At 40.0% G+C, this 18,048-nt stretch overlaps 1 protein-coding gene across 1 annotated transcript in view; it reads right to left on the reverse strand.

Moving 5' to 3' along the window:
• Window positions 1–12,352: 12,352 nt before the first annotated feature.
• Window positions 12,353–18,048, reverse strand: part of ABCC11 (ATP-binding cassette, sub-family C (CFTR/MRP), member 11) — a 97,522-nt gene continuing 91,826 nt past the window's right edge. Inside the window, exons 24-27 of the mRNA XM_006872578.1 lie at window positions 15,462–15,540; window positions 14,767–14,880; window positions 12,561–12,725; window positions 12,353–12,445 (exon numbers count right to left, since the gene is read on the reverse strand). Coding sequence (XP_006872640.1) covers window positions 12,353–12,445; window positions 12,561–12,725; window positions 14,767–14,880; window positions 15,462–15,540 — 451 coding nt within the window. The remainder of the gene's footprint in view (window positions 12,446–12,560; window positions 12,726–14,766; window positions 14,881–15,461; window positions 15,541–18,048) is intronic.

Below are 18,048 nucleotides of genomic sequence, written 5' to 3' on the forward strand. Positions count from 1 at the left end.
AAAAAAAAAAAAAAACTGCAAACCAAGAATCATTGATCCAGCTAAACTATCAATCAAATACGATGGTGCAAACAAAACATTCCAGGATACTAGAATCTAAGATATTTTATCAAAACCAATCCAACACTTCAAAACATCCTAAAGGGAGTTCTTTGGACAGAAAACCAACAAGAACAGAAAACAACCAGAGATTGGCAGGTTTGGCAACACCACCTGGAACTCAGTCGACAGATAACAGAGTCCAGAACAGAACAAAACTACAACAATGAATTGAAAGAAGCTGGGAGGTCAACTGAAAATCAAAATTACATCAATGTCAAAAAAGGGATAAACGTAGCAACAGACACCCAGGTGGTGAGGATGTCAGGTAGATTACAAGATACAATGTTGTTGTTGTTGTGAAGTGCCATCAAGTCAGTTCCAACCCAGAGCAACCCTGTATAGAGTTTCTGAAGAGCAGCTGGTGAGCTTGAACCACCGACCTTGCAGTTCAAACGGCTTTGCAGTGTGGTGCATTAACCCACAGTGCCACACCAGGACTCCACAGAATACAATAGATTCTCTTAAATGGAGAGAAATGTTAATAGACTATAAAGTAACCCCAAAGAAAGTTAATACTTCACAACTTACAATGAAAATGAACTTCTAAGCAGAACATGAAAACTAGGAAGAAACCAACAAGAAATAGAACGAAAAACAAAAACTCAGCATAAGAAAGCATGCAGAACAAAGGAACGAATAGCACTACCAAAAATTAACATAATGGAAGCAATTAATTTGTACCTATTGATAATTACATTGAATGTCAATGGATTGAATGCACCAGTGAATAAACAGAGAGCAACAGAATAGATAAGAAAACAAGACCCTTCAATATGCTGCCTGCAAGAGACACACCTTAATCACAAGGACAAAAAACAGACTAAAAGTTAAAGGATGGAAAAAAATATATCAAGCTAACTGCAACAATAAATGAGCAGGAGTGGCAATACTAATCTCCAATAACATAAACTTTAAGATAAAAACCAGCATAAGAGACAAAGAAGGACACTATCTCATGATCAAAGGGTCAATTGAGCAAGATGACATAACCATAATAAATATCTACACTCCCATTGAAAAGCACCAAGATATATGAAGCAAACCTTGCTAGAATTTAAGAACAAAATAGATAAATCTACAATTATAGTGGGAGATTTTAATATGCCACTTTCAAAAAGGGACAGAACAACCAGAAAGAAACTCGACAAAGTTACAGAGGAGCTAAGCAACACAATCAACAAACTTGACCTCATAGATGTGTACAAAGCATTCAACTCAACAACAGCACAATATACATTCTTCTCCAGTGCACATGGAATAGTTTCCAAAACTGACCATGTGTTAGGTCACAAAGCAAGCCTCCATAAGTTTACAAACATAAAAATACTACAAAGCATCTTTTCAGACCACAATACTATAAAATTAGAAATCAACAATAAGAAGACCAAAGATATAAAGACAAATACATGGAAACTGAATAACACTCTGCTGAAAAGTGACTGGGTAAAAGAAGAAATAAAGCGTGAATTCACAAAGTTCCTAGAAACAAACAAGAATGAAAACACAACATATCAAAATATTTGGGACACGGTGAAAGCACTGCTGAGAGGACAATTTATTGCGATAAATGTGCACATCCAAAAAGAGGAAAGAACTAAAATTAACACATTAACATAGCATCTCGAACAATTAGAAACACACCAGCAAAGGGAACCTGCAGTCACAAAAAGAAAAGAAATAATAAAGATTAGAGCAGAAATAAATGAGAAGGAAAACAGAAAAACAATAGAAAGAATCAGCAGGATAAGAAGCTAGTTCTTTGAAAGGATTAATAAAATTGACAAATCATTGGCAAAACTAACAAAAGAAAAGAGGGAGAGGACACAAATAACTCACATTAGAAACCACATGGGCGATGTCACAATGGAACGAAATGAAATCAAAAGGATAATAAAGGCATACTATGATAAGTTGTACTCCAATAAATTCAAAAACTTATAAGAGATGGATATATTTCTAGAAAAACACGACCTACCTAAACTTCACTCAGAGTGAAGTAGAAAGGTTGAACTGACTCCTAACAAAAGAAGAACTAGATCAGGTCATCAAAAAACTCCCAACCAAAAGAAGTACAGGCCCAGATGGCTTCACAGGTGAGTTCTACCAAGCATTCAGGGAAGAACTGTCACCAATTCTACTCCAATTATTCCAGAATATACAAGAGAATGGAAAACTACCTAATACTTTTCATGAAGCAAGCATATATCACTAAGAAAGAAAGTTATAGACCAATATCCCTTACAAACATAGATGTAAAAATTCTCAAAAAAAATCCTAGCCAACAAAATCCAACAGCACATCAAAAAAATGATACATCATTATCAAGTGGGTGTCATAAAAGGGATGCAAGGATTGTTCAACATTAGAAAAACAATCAACGTATATCACCATATAAATAAGAAAAAGAAAAAAAAAACCACATGATCGTATCAATTGATGCAGAAAAGGCATTTAACAAAATCCATCATCCATCCCTGATAAAAACACTCAACAAAATAGGAATTGAAGGGAAATTCCTCAACATAATCAAGAGCATATATACAAAACCAACAGCCTACATCACTCTCAATGGAGAGAAACTGAAAGTCTTCCCTTTGCTAATGGGAACCAGGCAAGGATGCTCTTTGTCACCACTCCTATTCAATATTGTGCTAAAAAGAAGTTTTAGCCAGAGCTATATGGCATGATAGAGAAATTAAAGGCATCCAAATTGTCAAAGAGAAAGTAAAACTCTCTCTATTTGCAGACACTGTGATCCTATACATAGAAAATTCCAAAGACTCAATAAAAAAAACTACTAGACCTCATTGGAAAATTCAGCAAAGTGGCAGGATATAAGATCAGCATACAAAAATCAGTTGGATTCCTCTATAATTACAATGACAGCACTGAAAAGGACATTAGGCAAGCAATACCATTTACAATCGCTGCCCACAGGATGAAATATTTAGGAATAAACATAACCAGACACAAAGGACTTTTACAAAGAAAATTACAAAATACTACTACAAGAAACCAAAAAAAGAGCTACAAAAATGGAAGAACATACCATGTTCCTGGATAGGAAGACTCAACATAGTAAAAATGTCAATACTACCCAGAGCAATTTACACATACAATGCAATCCCAATCCAGATTCCAACAACATTCTTCAAAAAGATGGAAAAGACAATTACAAACTTTATATGTAAAGGAAAGAGACCTAGGATAGGCAAAGCACTGCTTAAGAAGAACAAGGATGGAGGCCTCTCACTCCCCGATTTCAAATTATACTACATGGCTACAGTGGTCAAAACAGCTTGGTACTGGTACAATGCAAGATACATTGATCAATGGAACAGAATCAAGAATCCAGAAATTAACCCATCCACATACAGCCAACTGATTTTTGACAAAATGCCTAGATATATTGCATGGGGAGGAGATAATCTCTTTAACAGATAGTGCGGGCAGCACTGGAGAGTGATATGCAAAAGATTGAAACAAGACCTTTACCTCACACCCTATACAAAAACGAACTCAGCATGGATTAAAGAGCTAAATGTGAATCCCAAAATTATGAAGGGTCATCAATGAAAAAACAAGGACAAATGTGAGGGCTCTAATTCAGGGCATACACAGACTACCAAACATTTTGAAAATTAAAAAACAAAAGTAGACAAAATAGATTATTGGGATATACTAAAAATTAAAAACTTATATGCATCAAAAGAGTAAAAAGGGAACCCACAGAATGGGAAAAAATCATTTGCAATGACACATCAGACAAGGGACTCATTTCTAAAATATATAGGAAACAACACCTCTACAAAAAAAAGACAAATAACCCAATTAAAAAATGGGCACAGAACATGAACAGACACTTCACCAAAGAGGAGATCCAGGCAGCTAACAAACATATGAAGAAATGTTCACGATCACTAGCCATCAGAGAGATGCAAATCAAAACAACAATGAAATATCATCTCACACCAACAATAACAGCAAAGATAAAAAAAAATAGAGGACAATAAATGCTGGCAAGGATGCGGAGAGACTGGGACCCTCCTACATTGTTGGTGGGATTGCAAAATGGAAAAATTTGTTTCCATTCTGGAAACAAATATGGCGCTTTCTCAGAAGGTTGGAAATAGAAATACCTTATGATCCAGCAATTCCTCTACTTGGTATTTACCCGCAAGAAATATGAGCCATAACACGAGTAGATACATGCACACCAATGTTCATAGCAGCACTATTTACAATATTAAAAAGATGGAAACAGCCTACATGCCCATCAATTGAAGAATGGATAAACAAACTGGTACATACACACAATGGAATACTATGCTACCTTGAAGAACAACAAGGAAGCTGCAAGACACTGCATAACATGGGTGAACCTCAAAGACATTATGCTGAGTGAAATTAATCACAAAAGGAGAAATACTGCATAAGACCACTATTGTAAAAGACTAAGACTAAGAACCCACCAAAAGGGGGGGGAAAAAAACTATATATATAATTGCTGATCACTGGGATGTGTAGGGGGAGAGGAGGGGAGGGAGGGAGGGGAAGATAGAGCACAAGGTAGGGAATAGACACAGGAAAGCTTGGGTGCTGGAGGGTGGGGTCTGGCAATACACAAGAAGGGGGAGGGGAATAGAAGAACAAGGTGGATGAGAAAACAGTTAGGCAGGTTCGCATGGGCTAAATGGGACAGAGGTAAATGATGATGTATGCACAACCTTGGAATAACAGGGCTTCAGGATACAGGGATTGAGGCTTGATTTGAAATGGTAAACAAGGGGAATAATGTTAGGATACTTGTCTGTCTTTTGAATTTTGGTTTCCATTGCCTACCATTGTGAAATAGACACTTGAGGGGAGGGGGGCTAGGAATAGCCAGAAACATCACAATAAAAAGTTTGTAAGCCCGTCTTCAGCCTATAACTGATTGGAATACCTTAAAAGGGGCTAGAAATTGCCCAGACCCAAAAGAGGGGGGGGCTTATAAAGGCAAGAAGTGACTGGCTTACAAGCTTTCAAGAGAGAGACTAGTTCCAGACAGGGCAGGAGTAGGTAGAAACTCCACTAAATGATTTCCAATCTGTTGGGACCGGGCTGGTGAAAGGAAATGGGGATAAGATTCTTGTGGTACAATAGTTAATAATTGCCATCAGGACTGACTGTGAGGGTCGGAAATGTAGAGGTAGATTTTTTTCAACAAAAGGAGGGAGTGATTGATTTTGCAGCCCAGGAGCGGAGGTCACTGGGACCATCAAGTGAGAAGAGCAGAGAGCATGACGCTACCCATAGAGGCAGTGAAGCCAGGCATAAAGACAGAGATGATAACATGGACAGATGGAGTGGCTGGGGACACAGGACTCAGGGAGGGAGAGAGACTGTTTGCTGACAGCCAGGGGGTGGGCCTGTGGGGTGTATCCTTTGGTTATTTGGTAATGCATGGAGGGGATTTTAATCATTGCAATGAAATGAGATACAATAGGATGGATGTGAAGCTGAAGTGGGACAGAGGTAAATAATGATGTATGCACAACCTTGGAACAACAGGGCTCTGGGATACAGGGATTGAGACATGGTTGGAATGGGGAAGAGGGGGGAAATAATGTTAAGATGCTTGGCTGTCTTTTAAATCTTGGTTTCCCTGGAATACCATTATAAAATAGACACTTGAGGGGGAGAGAAAGGAATAGCCAGAAATCTCACCATAGAAAGCTTGTAAGTCTGTCTTCTGCCTATAACTGATTGGAATACCTAAAATGGGGCTACAACCTGCCCAGTGAAGGAGGCTTCCTGCAGAGCCTTTGCAGTACATAAGACCATAGGTGGAATCCTGAACCACATACAGAATCTTCTGAGGTGAGAAATTTCCACTTGAAAGAATAAGCAGACCAGCCTGGAGCGGCTAGAAGAACAGAAGATACTTCTTGAAAGAAAGACTGACAGGAAAAATACAAAACAATATAGGCAGACTGACTGATTACTATAAGAACAAGCAAGTTGCTCACCCAGGAGACATCAAGGCAAGTGGTCGGGTCCCCTCAGGGTAAACATCCTTCCAAGACTAACACTCAGTGGGAATACATGCTCTGATTGGTGACCATGTTTGTCACCATTAAGGGTTGTTGTTATGTGCTGTGGAGTCGGTTCCAACTCATAGCGACCCTGCACAGGGTTTCCAAGTCTGTAAATCTTTACGGGAGAAGAAAGCCTCATCTTTTTCCCACGGAACCACTGGTAGTTTCGAACTGCTGATCCTGAGGTTCGCAGCCCGATTCATAACCATTATGCTACCAGAGCTCCTTCAATAACGGTTAGTGAGGGAAAAACAACAATAAACTACAATGTTCAGTAGACTCCTGTGAACCTGGGTGGAGACCTGGTCAGCCAACAGTGCAGCAAGACCTGGGGACTCTTGGACCCAGAGCCAGTGACATAGCCACAGAGGACTAGAGTGGAGAGTGAAGTCTCCAGCTGATAAGAAGAGAGGGCATATGCATAAGAACACCCACATTTGCAGATAATACCCACTCAACCTGGCTTCAATGACTGGATGATCAGAGCTCAACTAGAAGAAGAAAGAAGAGGAAAAAAGAGTAATCTGATACAATTTGATGAACTTGCCCTACACCTATGGATGCAGTAGCTCAAAAGAGGGAACAAATCTTTACAGTGAGAATCATTACCACCACCTCTATACATAGAGTAGACAGTGATAGGCAACTTGGACATTGGCTACCCAAAATGGGGGGAAGGGGGAGGGGAGCAGCTAGGAAGGCAAGAAGTGACTTGCTTACAATCTTTCAAGAGGGAATCTAGATCCAGAGGGTGTGGAGGAAGGTAGAATCTCCACTGTGTAGTATCCAGTCTGTCTAGGCGGGACTGATGAAAGGAGATGCAGATAGGTATCTTGTGATACAATAGTGAATAATTGTTATCAGGACTGATTGTGAGGGTTGGAAATGTAAAGGTAGACATTTTGTAGCAAAAAGAGGGGAGTGATTAACTTTGCAGTCTAGGATCAGAGGTCCCTGGAACCATCAAGGGAGAAGAGCGGAGAGCGGGACCCTACCCAGAGAAGCAGTGATGCCAGAGATGGAGGCAGAGACGATGATGTGGAGAGATGGAGTGGCTGAGGACTTTAGACCCAGAGCGGGAGAGGGTCTGTATCCTGATGACCCGGGGGGCAGACTTGCAGAGTATACCCTATGGTTGGTTGATGATGCATGGAGGGGATTGTAAACATGGCAATGGAACAATGTACAATAGAATGAATGTAAAGCTAATGATCTCCCATGTAAACTATCACATAATTCACAATAAAACATTAAAGAAAAAGAAATCAAATGACATATTGCAATAGGCAAATCTGCTTCACATGATCTCTAAAGTATTCAAGAACAGATTTGAGGACTAAGGTGTGCCTGACCCAAGCCATGGTATTTTCAATAACTTCATATGCATTTGAAAGTTGAACAACAAATAAGGAAGACCATAGAAGAATTGATGCATTTGAACTATGGTATTGGAAAAGAATATTAAAAGTACTTTCAGAAAAGCAAGCAAATCTGTATTGGACAAAGTACAGCTAGAATGCTCCTTAAAAGCCAGGATATTGAGCCTTTGTCTCTTATACTTCAGATATATTATTAGGAGGGCCAGTTTCTGGAGAAGGACATCATGCTTGGTAAAGTGGAGGGTCAACAAAAAAGAGGAAAACCCCATAAGATGGATGGGCACAGTGGCAGCAGCAATGAGCTCAAACATTTTCTTGTTCTTTTTTGCATAGAGAGTAGCTATGTGTCAGAATCAATTCAACAACACCTAACAACAACTGGCCCTGGGGAGGACCATTTGGAGCAAGTATCATAGGAAGCAGCACTCATAATTTATGAAGCATTTTCTCACATATGGTGCACAAAGACACTAGAAAGGGACAAGGCAGGCTAAGTAGAGTCACTGCAAGTTTTCAAGTGAGCAGCTCTGTACTCTGCAGAGTTGGGATGGGATATAATAGATGGGTCCTAATAAGGACCCTACAAGGCCAGGAAGAAAACAGCAAGGATTGGCAGAAAAATGATAACAGAATAAAGGGATTTGTTAGAGGAGGACATTCACCTAGGAAACACTATCAGCTCTTGAAGCAGGTGAAGCAGGTGCCATCTGAAAGCAACTTGGGAAGGAAGGAACAGAAAATGATGCATGTATGCCATGCCCTCCAGAACTTGGCCATTCTCCTGCGTCTGGTCCAGGTATTGCACAAGGCCCTGTCCTTACCTCATTTCTGCAAGCACTTGTTTGCTGTTCCCTCTGCCTGGAACATTCCTTCTTGTGCAAACCCCTTCATCTCAGCAAATATTTGTTCATTTCCAGGTCTCAGGGTAGCCCTCACTTCCACTAGGAAGCTGTTTTGACTGTTCTCCTGTACTCACCTATTGTCACCTTGTTGTGTAACTACCTGTTTACTATTTACATATTTATTGATTTCTCTTTTTTCTCTACTTTTTATTGTGAATTAAATGAAAGTTTACAAAGAAGATCATCGGTTTTACATTCAACAAATCATACACTTTGTTTCATCTCAATGATCATAAATAATCCCCTCCATGCAACAACAGTTGTCCCACTTCCTCCCTGGGGTTCCTATTTCCAGACCAACCTTCTTTCCATCCCTTCTCAACTTTGTCCTTAGATAAATGTTGCCTTTTTAATTTGGAATGATTGACCATTCTATGGTGAGCATTACTAGTATTGTTGTCCCCCTATATATCTATCTACTGCTGGGCTGCAAATTGGGCCACGAGGGTAAGTTGTTCCTTTCCAGACATGAAGGATGGTTAAAGGCCATAGTCTCTGATTCCTCCAGTCTCTTTCTGACCATAAGCCTGGTCTTTTTTTAATATAATTTTGAGTTTTGTTCCACATTTTCTCCCACTTTATCTGGGTCTTTCTGATATGATCTCTTTCAGAGCACCATTTAGTTCTGGTCACAAAGTCTGCAGACTGATGTTCACATGGTCTATTACTCCACTGATTCCAAGCATCTTCATTTCTCATTACTCTTGTTTCTTCTGCACATGGAGAGACAAATAGTTGCACCTTAGATGGCTGCTCATGAGTTTCCAAAATCCCAGATGCTACTCACCAAAGTAGGATACAGAACATTTTCTTCATGGGATGTGTTATGCCAATTGAACATGGTGTCCCCTGAGACTATGGTCCTGAGCCCCCAGGCCCAGCAATTCATTGCCTTAAGATGTTTGATAATATATAAGATGTTTGATAATGTGCTTTTGCCCCCTGTATGCTCCACCAAATTCATAGGTGTCTTTGCAGCAAATGTAAATACTCATGTACAAATATCCTCTTTCATGCCTTTATGTATTTGTGGGGATATTCCCTCTCTTCCTCCCATAACTATTCATCCTGTGTATCTGTTGATGTAGCTACCCACAGAACACTGTTGTTCCAAGTTTGTGTGCATATCACTGTTTACCTCTATCCCCTTTAACCCTTGCATACCTCCCTGTGTCCTCACCGGTCTTCATCATTCTTCTGTCAACCTCCGTCTTGTATATTGCTCACCCCATCACCCAAGTTAACATGTGTCTACCCTCTAGCGATTGAATTATTCTCCCTTCCCTCCCACCCATAGCAACCATCAAAGAATGCTTCTTTTAGCATGAAAACCTTTTCTTGACCACTTTATAATAGTGGTCTCAAACAGTATTTGTCTTTTTGTGATTGACTAATTTCACTCAACTTAATGTCTTTCAGGTTCATCTATATGAGATGTTTCACAGATTCATCGTTATTCATTGTGTGTATGTACCAAATCATTGTTTATATATACACCAAAGTTTGTTTATCCATTCTTCTACTGATGGAAATTTAGACTGTCTCATCTTTTTGCTATTGTGAATAGTGCTGTGATTAGCATTGGTATGTGAATTGATTAATCTTAAGGCATTTTAGGAAAACCAGACACCATATCTGAAAACAAAGTATTTCAAAATATTTTATCCTTACCAAGGAAGTCTCTGGACAATGAATAAAGAAAACCATAGAAGAATTGATCTATTTGCATTATGGTGTTTGAGGAGAATTTTTAAAGTATCATGGACCACCAAAAGAACAAACAAACCTGTGTTAGAAGAAGTGCAGCCAGAATGCTCTTTAAAAGCCAGGCTGGCTGGACTTCATCTCTCATACTTTGGACATATCATCAGGAGGGACCAGTCCTTGGAGAAGGACATTATGCTTGGTGAAGAAGAGGGTCAGCATAAAAGAGGAAGAGCCCCAATGAGATGGACTGACACAGTAGCAGCAACAATGGGCTCAAGTGTAGCAATGACTGTGAGGTTGACCAGGCAGTGTTTTGTTCTGTTGTGCATAAGGTCACACTATAAGTCGGTAACTACTCAATGGCACCTAACAACAACAAGAAAGTCTCACTATTCATGGATAGCTTCATGGATAGGAATCAACGTGATTCCAACCCCCCAAATATGAAGATTAATCTAGTTATCATCTTCCCACTTCATCATTTCTGTCACCCGCCATCCTCATGGCATACTTTCTGTCTGACCCTAAAGACACAGCATTAGGGAAGATCTAACAGGTTAAAAGAATACCATCATTTGGACTCCCCAATAGACAGATGTCATATGCAAGCTAGGAGTTCACATGACACCCTCACTTTCACCTGCTGACTACCCCTTTCTCCTTGGGGTTCAAGAATTTGCTGGAACAACTCACAAAACTCACAGAGAGCACTATATTTATGATTATAGATTTATTATAGCAAAATGATACATATAAGTATCATCATAAAGAGGAGACTCATGACAGAGGTCTGGGAGGGTGCCCAACGTGGAGCATAACCTTTTTAGATGCATGGTTGTCTTTCACCAACCAGGAGTAGAAACTTCATGTTCCAGGCTTTTAACAGCCAGTACTTCATTACAGGCTAAAGCATACCTCCTGAGTCTAGTTGATATTGGTGGCCCAGGTGAGTCTTTTCTGGTGCATCCAGCCCCCACTCACTAGCACAAATCCTCAGGTATGACTTGGAAGTCCTGGAACAAGGTACCCCTTGTTTATGAGAAAAAAAGATTGCTTATCATAAACTAAAGACAAATTTTATCTTACTTTGGCTAAAACTAAATTGTTTACCCTATCTATCCCCTAGAAGCAAATTGAAAATAAATACCTTTTCTGTTTACCTGTCTATAACCACATGGGGAGATGATCAATAGATGATAGATATATGATAGATAGATAGACAGACAGATAACAAATTATTTTATTTCCAGTTGCCATGTGTTGCAGGTTATGTCTCTAGTCTACCCACCTATGTTCCTAATTAGTAAATAAACATATGGCAGACAACTTCTGCTTGGAGCTGCTCAGCTTTCATATCCATTCCTCCTTCATCTAGTAAGAGCACACCAATTTTATTTTGAGAACCAACCCTCTCCACTCTCAATCCATGTGATTCAGGTCAGCTGATCCTAACCCCAGATATAAGCATATGACTTGGATCGGTCAAGTCATTTCTTCCAACAGTCTAGCATGTGATTGGCTCAGGAATAAGTACATGACCCAAGTCAACCCAGTGATATTTAGCTTTGGAGCTTTTGCCAGAGCTGTTGGGGAAGGAAGTGGTAGAGTTACTGAGATGATAGTAGCTTGGAGCTGCTGGCAGCCATGTTACCAACTGAGGTGGGAGAAGGCCAGAAATCTAGGGAAACCAGAGTTCAAAGAAGAGAACCAGAGTCCCAGGACAGACATCTTTTTCATTTTGGCTCCCAATCAAGAACATTTTAGGACCTGTCAGTTATATGAGCCACTTGGAAAGGGTCTCTGTTCCTTGCAATTGAACAAGTACCAGCCAATATAGAAAGCACAAACAGAAAGTGACTTTTCCTTAGTTTTATTTTTTACAAAGTCAATGCATCATTTGCAGTTATCTTTACTACAGATCAGAATGTCATAATAAGCTTTTACATTATTGTGAAATTATTTTGTGTATATGTTTAAAAAGAGATACATGATCATTTCACTCCATGGTTTCAAATGGTGCTGAGATGTCCAGGTTTAGGGGGCCACAGAGTCGTCTATTCCAGGTTTTGCTTCCTCATTCTTCCTTTTCAACCAATCACTAGTATGCCTGTTTTCCTCACGCTACACCTTGAGGACCCCCCCAGAGCCTGGCCCCACCAGCCTCATGCAGACTCCACTTTGCTTAGCTCAGTGAAGAGTTGGTTGAGGCCAGCAGGGCTGCAAACACTGACCCGGGTTTCTTCTGCAGAACTTCAGGCTTATCAAACTCCATGACCTAGGAGGCAGAGAAAGGAAGAGAGAGGGCTAGGACACAGCTAAGCTCAGTCTTGAAGAATCTGAAGGTCTGTACATCATTCTTCCTCCCGTTAACCTAATGTGGTGGCTCTCACCTTCCCATTGTCCATGACAAGGATGCGGTCACAGTTGAAGACCGTGATGATGCGATGTGCGATGATCAGCACTGTGCAGTCCTGGAAGGCCTCACGGATGGTGTCCTGGATCAGGTTGTCAGTCTCTAGGTCAATGGAGGCTGTGGCTTCATCAATAAGGATGATCTGGTGGACAAAAAACATGGGTGAACATGGCCTCCTCACCTCTGAGGACCCGGGTCTTGTACTGGTTTTACCACTAACTAACTAGGAGAACTTCTCTCCAGGCTTAAGATTCATGCACTATGAACTGAGGGAATTGGACTGAATTCAAAACTCACTTGAGTTCTAATTATCCTTTACAGTACAAAGAGAATGTCTAGGCCTCAATCAAAAGCTAACTTTATTTTATTGAACAAAGAGATTCGTTCTTAGAAATTAAAGTATTCCAGTGGCAACCTTTTGTTTTATTAACTGCCTTCCTATTTGCCTGAATAGACATTCCCCATTTGTTCCCCAAAGAATGGTAAATGCACACCCTAGATTCATATGAGCTGGTTGTAGTTACTGTATGAATGCACATTCTTTCTTTTTTTTTTTTAACATTTTTATACTTATTTAATTAGCAATATGCATTAGAAAAATATAACTAGCATGTAAAATATGATTTCAAAAAAGTTATTGTTTAAGATGAGGCAGTTTTTAAAAGTCATTCATGGAGTTCTTGGTGGTACAGACAATTAATATGCATAGCTACTAACTGAAAAGTGGGAGATTCAAGCCCATTCTGAGGAGCCTCAGAAGAAAGGTCTGGCAATCTACATCTGAAAAGTCATCCACTGAAAAAAATACAGAATACAGATCTACTGAAAAAAATACAGAATACAGATCTACATGGGGTCTCCATGAGTCAGAACCTACTTGATGGCACCTGAGTTTACTGAAAAAGAAAAAAAAAAAAAAAAAAGCAGTAAGCTTCTAACGCCCTTGGCTTCTCCTAAGGAAAAGAGCATCATAATTTGGTTTTTGTGGTGGAACATTTCAGCTTAGTAGCCGGGAATCAGGGTTTTGTGAACAACACCTCTCCCATTCCATAAATATGAAGTAAGCCAAAAAACATTGCTACTAGGGTCCCAGTTTAAATATACACAGGTTTATTCCAAAAAAGATATATATAACATGTCTCTGAGGTCAAAGGATAGCCACAGACAAGCTCTCTCAGTAATACACTAGTCTTAATCTCATTTAATGTGTCTTCAAAAAAAAGATCCAGTTAAAACAGTGACTTCCGAGGGGAACCTGCTGGTCCAGTTACATTAAAGACAGGTCAGCTCAGAAGATTATGGCAACTGGTTTCATGGGATCCCAAAGGAATAACCTTGATAGAGTTCCTCACAAAACACAGAACCATCAAAGGCACTTATTAGGAAGAAATTGAAAGAAAATTGAAAATTCCATTGGTCAGAAAAAGGTCAAGAACATCGTGATAAGGAATTGTTTTCCATCATGACAAAGTTCCTACAAGAATTGCATTGGAAAACCTTACCCCTCACACCCTAAAACCCTGATCTTGTCTCTTCAGTCTTCTTTTTGTTCCCCAAACTCAAAGGACATTTAAAAGAATAAAATTTGTCCCTCAAGGATGCCAGTACTACAATTTTGATATGGTGTAAGTTGAAGGTCACAAAATTATTTCAGGATGGGATATAGAAATGGAAACACCACCTTCAGAAGTATAAACACCTAGACGGAGAATATGTTGAAAAACAATATCTTCACCTTTAGATCTTTTTGTTTAATAAGGTTTTTTATTATTTGTAGCAATACTTTTTGACTTAACACATGAAAAGACATTCAATAAAATTTATAAGCTCTTTGGATTTTGTAGAAAACGCATGGTACCCACATTCCTGTGACAATAGAGGAAGAAATTGCCAGTGTGCTGATCCATTGTTATTGTTGTTGTGAGCGCCATCAAATCAGTTCCAATTCATAGCAACCTTGTCTGCGTAGGGTTCCTAAGGATTTTTAAATTTTTGTGGGAACAGAAAGTCTCATCTTTCTCCCATGGAACAGCTAGTGAGCTCTTACCACTGATCTTGTGGCTTGAAGTCCAGTGTGGCACCACTGCGCACCCCATGATGCCCTTCACCAGACATCATTCACAACTTCTTGTGACCTCTTAGCCCCCGCCCTATGGTGCCCCCACCCTGTGGTGGAGTCTTACCTTGGAGTTTCGGAGGAGGGCTCGAGCGATGCAGAACAATTGTCTCTCTCCCACAGAGAAGTTTTCACCATTTTCCACAACTTCTGCTTGCAGTCTTTTTGGAAACTTTGAGATCTAAGGGAAGAAGTGAAGCCATGTTGACCACTGTGAAGGAGGTGAGGAGTTGACCATGCCCTGGGCCTCTCCTGTAACCTTTTGTATCACTTCTCATCCCTCATTTTCCACTTTTGCCACTTGTCTTTCTGTTCCTTACTTGTGCCTAGCTTATACTCATCTCAAGGCCTCTGTACCTCAGCTCAAATGTCCTTTAAAAGGCCTTGCCTGGCCACATGATGTAAAGTTGCTGCACCCCACTGAAGTTTCTGTTGGTCCTATTACTCTGTTATACTATGATACAGAACTACCACTATCTGAAGGTGTCGCAGGTATTAGTGGTTTTGTTGCCATTATGTTCCATTGAATGGAAGCAGTAGGAAGGCGAAGACCTTGTCTTTGCTGCTACCTGGAGCCTAAACAGTGATTGACTGGTACATGATTGGACTCAGAGCAAGCCATTTTCATTCATTAATTCCAAGCCATCTCACTTTCATGAGATTATTTAGTTTATCCCTCAAAGCAGCAGATCTGAAATATAATGTGAGGGGAGCAGTTTCCCTGTTGAAGAGGCAGGGTAATAAAGCTTTGGAACTACTTACTGTCTTGATCAGGAATGTCCTTCCCAAGGCATTCCAGATCTGCTCATCTGTGTAGCAGTCAAAGGGATCCAAGTTGAATCTGCCATACAAGAGGAAGAGAAGTGTTCAATTTCATTCCATTTTTGAGGTCTCTATCTTATACACAGTAAATCACCAGGAAAGGTCGGAACTGGATGATAGATAGGGACAGTATGGATGCAGAGATGTTTAGAGAAACCCATGTAACCACCATTTCTTGTGCCTCCCTATCGCTCATTCCTTCTTCTGCAGGTAACAGCCCCTACATTTTATTTCCACCTCCTCTCCAGCTTGAGGCCCATGTGGTTCAAAATAAGAAAATGTCAAGATCTATCTTGAATTATAATGCTGTCTGTGGTAGGATCATATCCATACACCCATAAGGAAGACCAGTTAATACAACTATTGTTCAAATTTACACACTAACCACTAAAGCCAGTGATGATGAATTTGAGGAACTCTACCAACTTTTTCAGGGAGCTTTGGCAACATATAGGTTACTAGATGGGCTACTAACCTCATGGTCAGCAGTTCAAAGCTATCAGGAAACTGAGCTTGGGGATACGAAGTAACTTGCCCAAGATCACTTAGTGGCAAGTGATTGGAGCTGGGTCTCATACCCCTGTCTGTTGACATCCTGCTCACTGCATAACCTCCACATGGCACCATCTCCCTAAAGCATGAATTCTCAACAGGGCTGATCCCCCCAATGGGACAAAAGTTGTTCAAGGATAGGAAGATTTCTTTTATTGTTTTTAGGTATATGCATCCCTTAATGGGTAGTGTAGTGATTATGAGTCAGACTGCTAACTTCAAGGTCAACAGTTTGAAACTACCAGCCACTCCACAGGAGAAAGATAAAGCTTTCTACTCCTGTAAATATTTACAGCCTCGAAAAGCCTATACAGGGTCACTATGAGTCAGAACTTACTCCACAGCACACAACTACCACCAACAACAACAAAAACTTCTTCAGTGAGAAATTGTGAACAAACATGCAATCAAGATGTAGTGATAATTACTGGTAATTGGAAACAAAGAGGAAGGATCAGTAGTTTGAAAATGTGGACTTAATGACAGAAACAATGCTGGAGACTATAATAGAATTTTGCAAAACCAAAGACTTCTTCATTGCAAATACCTTTTTAAACAAAGAAGATACACATGGAACTCACCAAATGAATACACAGGGATCAAACTGACTACATATGTTGGAAGAGACAGTGGAAAAGTTCCATATTAACAGCCAAGACAAGGCCAGGGGCAAACTGTGAAAAGGTTATCAATTGTTCATATGTAAAGTTCATGCTAAAATTGAAGAAAATTAAAACAAGTCCCCAAGAGCCAAAATATGATCTTAATCATATCACACCTGAATTTAGAGATCATCTCAAGAACAGATTTGATGCATTAGATACTAATAACTGAAGAAGAGTTCTGGGATGACATCAAGAACATCATCATACAGGAAGAAAGCAAAAGGTCATTAAGATGAGCAAAAAGAAGGAAAAAAACAAAACGGATGTCATAAAAGACTCTGAAACTTGCTCTCTAGTGCAGAGATGCTAAAGCAAATGGAAGAAATAAAGGGATAAAATTGCTGAACAGAAAATTTCAAAGGGCAGCTCAAAAAGACAATGCCAAGTATTATAATGAAGTATGCAAAGACCTGGAGCTAGAAAACCAAAAGGGAAAATACTTTCAGCATTTCTCAAACTGAAAGAACTGAAGAAATAACTCAAGCCTCCACTTGTAATATTGAACTATTTTATGGGCAATTGTTGTTGTTGTTATGAAGTGCCGTCAAGTCAGTTGCAACTCATAGTGACCCTGTATAGGGTTTCTGAGGAGTGACTAGTTAGCTTGAACTACCAACCTCGCAGTTCAAATGGCTTTGCAGTCTGGCGCAGTAACCAACAGTGCCACACCAGGGCAATATATTCAATGAATTGCAAAAGCATCAATAGAATATGGAAGGAATACACAAAGTCACAGTACCAAAAGGAAATGGTAGCTACTCAACCATTTCAACAGGTAGCATATGATTAAGAGTCAATGGTAGAGGAACAAACAAGATGGCAGATTGGGTGGACATATAGTGAAGAACTCAGGCAGCAACAACATAGAATACCGGACCAAGCAGTCTCAGGGGATGGTCCTATAAAGGAATATTTAGAAGGTTGGAAGGCTTAGAGCTGAGGGAACTTGTAGCAGAAGCAAGAAATCTATTGCATTCTAGTTCGGAATGCTCAGCTGCTCCAGTAGCCACCATCTTGGGTGAGACAAAGTGGGGGAAGGATCAGAGCGGCCATAGATGCCTGGCAGAACCGTAGAGATAAAAGTGTGGACATTCTTTTCTTTTGGTAGCTGTTCATTTGTCCCTTGCTGTTTATGCACCTCTATTCTGGTAACTATTCTGGTAACCCTCAGAGGGTTCTACTACGCATGCTCACAGATCTCCTCAAAATTTAAAGAGACAGTTTCCAATTAAAACCAAACGGCCACAGCCAGCCCTGAATTCTTTATAACTAGAAGAAGGGCCTGAACGGAGATTGTGGAGTGGGACAAG

This window comes from Chrysochloris asiatica, unplaced genomic scaffold (genome assembly GCF_000296735.1).
Source record: "Chrysochloris asiatica unplaced genomic scaffold, ChrAsi1.0 scaffold00204, whole genome shotgun sequence".
Lineage (NCBI taxonomy): Eukaryota > Metazoa > Chordata > Mammalia > Afrosoricida > Chrysochloridae > Chrysochloris > Chrysochloris asiatica.